Source organism: Neoarius graeffei, chromosome 18 (assembly GCF_027579695.1).
Source record: "Neoarius graeffei isolate fNeoGra1 chromosome 18, fNeoGra1.pri, whole genome shotgun sequence".
Lineage (NCBI taxonomy): Eukaryota > Metazoa > Chordata > Actinopteri > Siluriformes > Ariidae > Neoarius > Neoarius graeffei.
In genome coordinates this window covers 64,027,749-64,033,754 of record NC_083586.1, presented here as the reverse complement: position 1 = coordinate 64,033,754, position 6,006 = coordinate 64,027,749, and the positions used below count along the sequence as shown (strand labels likewise).

Here is a 6,006-nt window from a genome sequence, read left to right as displayed (position 1 = left end):
ACGCCATTCTGCGTGCGGCGCGTCAACGTGGTGGCGACACGCCGTGCGGCGCGGTACACCCGCTCGCACGCAGACCCAGCTTCGGAACGGACTTGCAGCTGGTGCTCGCCTCGCGCAAGGAACAGTCACAGAGCACGAAGCTGAGCAAAGCAGTGACTCATCCAGCCTGCCCCATCCAGTGACCACGCCTTTAGTTCATCGGTTTCTGTTCACAATCCACGCGACTTTCCGTGAAAGTTTTACACACTAAACACAGACGCGTTTTATTCTCATGAACAGTTCTGTGTAATGTAGCATCCCGGGAATCATCACCACTCCATGAGCTTCCATTCACCTTCGTTTTGAACTTTTATCACGGCTTACTGTAACCATGGCTTTTAAAAGGTGCCGGGATGAAACTAGCATGTGGCTGTATGTAGTGAACGTAGAGAGAAATATCTAGACGAGTCTGTAGATCAGAAATGATAAAAATGTACAGTATGATCAAATATAACACATTTGTAATAACAGTTTGATACCAAAGACTGATGAGTGTCTTGTTTTCTCCGTTCCTCATTCATGGTGTGTGTGTGTGTGTGTGTGTGTGTGAGAGAGATTCCGGAGACAGAGCGTGTGAGAGAGATGTTGTGAGTGTTATTTACGGCCGAGGGGAGTGTAGGTCATCTTCGTGATATGATAAATGCCGCCTGTGAGTGAATTTACAAACACACACACACACACTCATCTCACACTGAATAACGCACAGGGGAGATGTGTGAAACTGAACTGTGAGAGAGAGAGAGAGGAACAGAGCATGCTAATGTCTCCAGATGTCCGTAGCTGCGTTTCTGTTGCAGTTTTGCACGAAATAGAAGCGACGTTTTAAACATTTCTGCGAGTGTTCTGTGTTTCTGCTGAGTGATGTTATGTGATTAAAGCTGGTTTTCTCCTCACAATATCTCTTACAGAACGCTGTCTTTTCAGAAAAGTAGCCTTTGCTACTCCATTTGCTCTTCGTGTGACTTACATGCGAAAAATCTCATCTCATTATCTGTAGCCGCTTTATCCTGTTCTACAGGGTCGCAGGCGAGCTGGATCCTATCCCAGCTGACTACGGGCGAAAGGCGGGGTACACCCTGGACAAGTCGCCAGGTCATCACAGGGCTGACACATAGACACAGACAACCATTCACACTCACATTCACACCTACGCTCAATTTAGAGTCACCAGTTAACCTAACCTGCATGTCTTTGGACTGTGGGGGAAACCGGAGCACCCGGAGGAAACCCACGCAGACATGGGGAGAACATGCAAACTCCGAACAGAAAGGCCCTCGCCGGCCACGGGGCTCGAACCCGGACCTTCTTGCTGTGAGGCGACAGCGCTAACCACTACACCACCGTGCCACCCATGCGAAAAATGTGTTCACAATATATCACTTTGTCGAATTGGCAGAAAAAGACCTCATATGGGTGTAAAAACTTTTTTGCGATATTTGAGTGTGGTGTTTTTTTGTTTTGCTTTTTAACTTTTCAATTTCTGCATTAAGCAGGTTGGAAACACAGTGGGGAATCCATGGCCAAATGGTTAGAGAAACAACTTTGGGACCAAAAGGTTACTGGTTCAATTCCCTGAACCAGCAGGATTGGCTTAAGTGCCCTTGAGCAAGGCACCTAACCTCCAGCAAGTGTGGTGGTGTACAGTACCTTGTGTCTGATTAGCCAAAGAAAAACTGCTGATGCGGTGATCAGTTCGGGCAAGAACCTGGCCATGATGATGAAAATGAAATGTGGTGACTGACTGGATAAAAGGAATGTTGTTTCAAGACCTGTATGTCCAGCAGATTGATATCAAGTGAGGATTTACACTACCGTTCAAAAGTTTGGGGTCACTTTGAAATGTCCTTATTTTTGAAAGAAAAGCACTGTTCTTTTCAATGAAGATCACTTTAAACTAATCAGAAATCCACTCTATACATTGCTAATGTGGTAAATGACTATTCTAGCTGCAAATGTCTGGTTTTTGGTGCAATATCTCCATAGGTGTATAGAGGCCCATTTCCAGCAACTCTCACTCCAGTGTTCTAATGGTACAATGTGTTTGCTCATTGCCTCAGAAGGCTAATGGATGATTAGAAAACCCTTGTACAATCATGTTAGCACAGCTGAAAACAGTTGAGCTCTTTAGAGAAGCTATAAAACTGACCTTCCTTTGAGCAGATTGAGTTTCTGGAGCATCACATTTGTGGGGTCGATTAAATGCTCAAAATGGCCAGAAAAATGTCTCGACTACGTATATTTTCTATTCATTTTACAACTTATGGTGGGAAATAAAAGTGTGACTTTTCATGGAAAACACAAAATTGTCTGGGTGACCCCAAACTTTTGAACGGTAGTGTATACTATAGCGGTCGCACACCTGCTACTTTTTACTACCTGTAATTGACAAACGTGGTCAACTAGTCATCTTTTTCATAGTTAAAGCTAGTGAAACCGAGACCAAGTCATGCCTGAGGCCAGAGTGTATCGAGACCGAGGCTTTGAGAGGTTGAGGTCAAGACCAAGGCAGGGCGAGACCGAGTCAGGACCAGGACCAGACCAGGGAAAGCAAGGGGGGAGGGGTGACAGTTGTTAACAGGAAGAAAAAAGTCAAATTATCAATGAGTCACATTATTGGTCACATTTGAAGCAGGGAGTGTTCCATCCAATCACAGTAACGATGTCAACAAATAAATCAGACAATGCACAGTTGTGGTCTTGACTGGTCTTGAAATAAAATCCCGAGTCCTCTATGCCCGAGACCGAGTAAAAATGCAGTCGATTCTGAGACAAGACCGTAAGACCGAGACCTTCAAAAAGTGGTGTTGAGATGAAGACTGGACTCGAGTCCTGCAACATGACTTAAAGTACAAAATGTTTCAGGACTTCACTATTTTTCAGTTGTTTTATTTGTGAAGCAAAGAGCGCATCAAAACACCCTTGAGTTAACAGTCTCACACAGAATATACTTTACATTTCCTGCTTCGGTGCCTTCTCAGTGACCGTGTGAACAATAGAAATAAATAAATGTCCAAAAAATAAATCTGTATCATATTACACTATGTAAGGGTTTACTAATTAGTTTTTCCCAATTGCTAGGACACATTTTCTAATGTAATTTTCATCTCTTCAACTAGCTCACTTTCCGATCAAAGTCAAACATTTCTTCAAATTCAGACAACACGCACAAGTGATCATACGACACGACTCCCTCTTAGACACTTTAGAGATCAATTCAAAAAACTCTTTCCAAAATATAATTGTTCTTCAGAAATCAGTATTTTGAGAATCCGCATTATTTTGAACATTCCCTGGACAGGAAACCACCATTATGAGACATTCAACACAATACTATAGAACACCTTCACTATTCAAAGTCTTGGAACGGCTGAGCAGCTCTCACGACGTGACTTTAATCACGTCTGTGAAGGTTCTCAGGTCGTCCAGGTCATTGTAAACCATGGGTGCTAAAGAAGGTAACTGGACTTGCTTGGAATCCTTGAAGACGTTTCACCTCTCATCTGAAAGGCTTCTTTAGCTCTGTCTGACTAGTGGAGAGTTCCAGGCGTTTATCCTCTAGTAGACCAAAAGCAAACCTAAGGAGAATCGTTGAGGTCATATGGGTTGTTGACCCTCTCAGTCATCCTGTAGGTTGTTAGGGTCACTGGGGGCCGGGTGTGAATGGTGTTAGCAGCCTCGAGAGTCATTAGGGTGATCTGTGGGTCGTTGGCTCTCTCTGCCATCATGCGAGTCATTGAAGTCAGCTGAGTTTTGGTGTGAATGTGTATTCAGTTTTCTTGGAAGTGTTCCAAGGACTGCATTGTAGGTGGTTGATACTCTAAAGGCCAATTTATGCTGACAACCCAGTCCTCGCAGATGGCGTCGCAGATGGCGTCTGCGAAGCTCCCCCCCTTCGCAGACGCTCTGCGCGCACCTCCCAAAAATTGTGACCACCGCAGACAGCATCGCAGACAAGAGGGCTCTGATTGGTCCACTCTACATCTGCTGTACACGCACTTCCGCTTCCGTACTTTCCCAGTTTGGTTTGTTTTCACGACCGCCATTTTTAAAAACATGAGCGAAGATGGAGCAGAACGAAGAGCGGTTGATCGAGGAAGTGAGGAAGTACGTACATCTATACGACTCCAGTTCTAGTCATTATAAGTAACCGGAGGATAAACACTCCACTAACCACACCCACCAACTACTCCTAGCGATTTCGTGACTTCGCGCCCCCTTGCGTTGTGGCGGTGAATAACATCGCACATGCCTATTACTCCCCGCTCAACGATAAATTACAACTGTCTGCGAAAAGCTATCTGCGAAAGCCTTGTCGCAAGAGCATGCAGAGGCCCTAATACCCCTTTTCCACCAAATCAGTTCCAGGGCTGGTTCAGAGCCAGTGCTGGTGCTGGTTCACAACTCGTTCAACTTGCGAGCCAGCTGAGAACCAGTTTGCTTTTCCATAGCTCGGGTTGCTAAGGGGAGCCACATCATTACGTCGCTGTATACGTCAGTTACGTCGCTACGTTTGCATAAACCTTGGCACGAATATCGAAGCAAAAACAACACGGAAGAAGCAGCAGCAGCAACAACAACAATAATAATGGATGACTTCGCGTTTGTACAGCTGCTGCCTCTCATCGCTTAAAAATGTCGATCTTTCGCGGTCTTGTTATTGTTGTTGGTCTTAACAACTCCGCCCCCCTGCTGACGTAAGAGGTTCTTTCCTCTGGCCCAGCGGAGAGTTGGTGCTAGCCTGGAACCAGTTTTTCTGGCCCCAGAGCCAGTTCTTTGTCAGTGGAAACAGAAAACCCGGTTCCAAACTAAGCACTGGCCCCGAACCAGCCCTGGAACTGCTTTGATGGAAAAGGGGTATAAGTGGTGTCTCAGCCCACCTCCTCTGTTCAGTAATGGTCGTTCCAGGTTGAGCAGCTCTCACAATGTGACTTTAATCACCTGTAGCTTTGTGTAAGGACCAGTATGCACACTACATGACCTTTCACCTTGAGACATCCCTATAGAAGCGTGTCTGAAACCAAACCACTCCTTCTCATCTCATGAAAATAAACATCTTATCATTTATCATGATTGTCATGGGAGAAGCCATGGCCTAATGGTTAGAGAAGCAGCTTTGAGACCAAAAGGTCGCTAGTTTGATTCCCTGGACCAGCAGGAATGGCTGAAGTGCCATTAAGCAAGGCATCTAACCCCAGGCTGCTCTGGGTATGTTGTACATTGCTCTGAATAAAGTAACATAATCATGTGACATACTATTTTGCTCAGAGTTGAGAAATATGGAGGAAGGATTGGTTGGGGGAGATGAGTGTGAATTCAAGATTCGCACACACCATCATCCCACACTGCTGTAGACGAAAGGAAAGACGACTCACAGCATCCAGACATCTGTAGAAGGACCAACGCATTCACATTATGAGTGGGACGACATGGTTACTGCTCTCACGATCTGTCCAGTTGTATATACGGCATCGTCAATACAGCAAATCCAAAAATAAACACCGAGGAAAATCCTGAGTGATGTGGGGGTGTAATGAAGCCATGTTTCTGTTAACATCACATACAAATTTGGCAATGATAAAAACTTTATTTGAAAACTTCATGAAAGAATGATATCATACTGTTTATCCGTGTGTATAGGAGTTACTTTATTTAATGTTCATGAAATTAGTTAGTTCCTGTTCTCGCTTACATTATTCTTGGGTTTCAGTCACGTGACTTTTCTTAGCGATTTCATGTCCAGCAAAACAGCTGGTGGTCGAGCGAACCAAAAGGGCTGCTGTAGTGCAAACAACTAGCGATAACTTATCAGAGTACGCTCGTAATCGAGAAGCCACTGCTGGTTTTAGATATATTCAGAAGATTGCTGTGTGCAATGGAATCGACCCCTACAGTCTGGGAAAGAAGGATTTGTCATACGATCTCAAAAACTACCCTTCAGTCGAGTTCCCCGACATCTCGAACTATCTG

General features: G+C 44.8%; 1 protein-coding gene across 1 annotated transcript in view; it reads left to right on the top strand.

Moving 5' to 3' along the window:
* The window catches only part of rasd2b (RASD family member 2b), a 3,397-nt gene extending 3,215 nt beyond the window's left edge, over positions 1-182 (top strand). The window contains exon 2 of the mRNA XM_060899593.1: positions 1-182. This exon is cut by the window's left edge and continues 351 nt beyond it. Within this exon, the coding sequence (XP_060755576.1) occupies positions 1-182 (182 nt within the window).
* Positions 183-6,006: the final 5,824 nt, after the last annotated feature.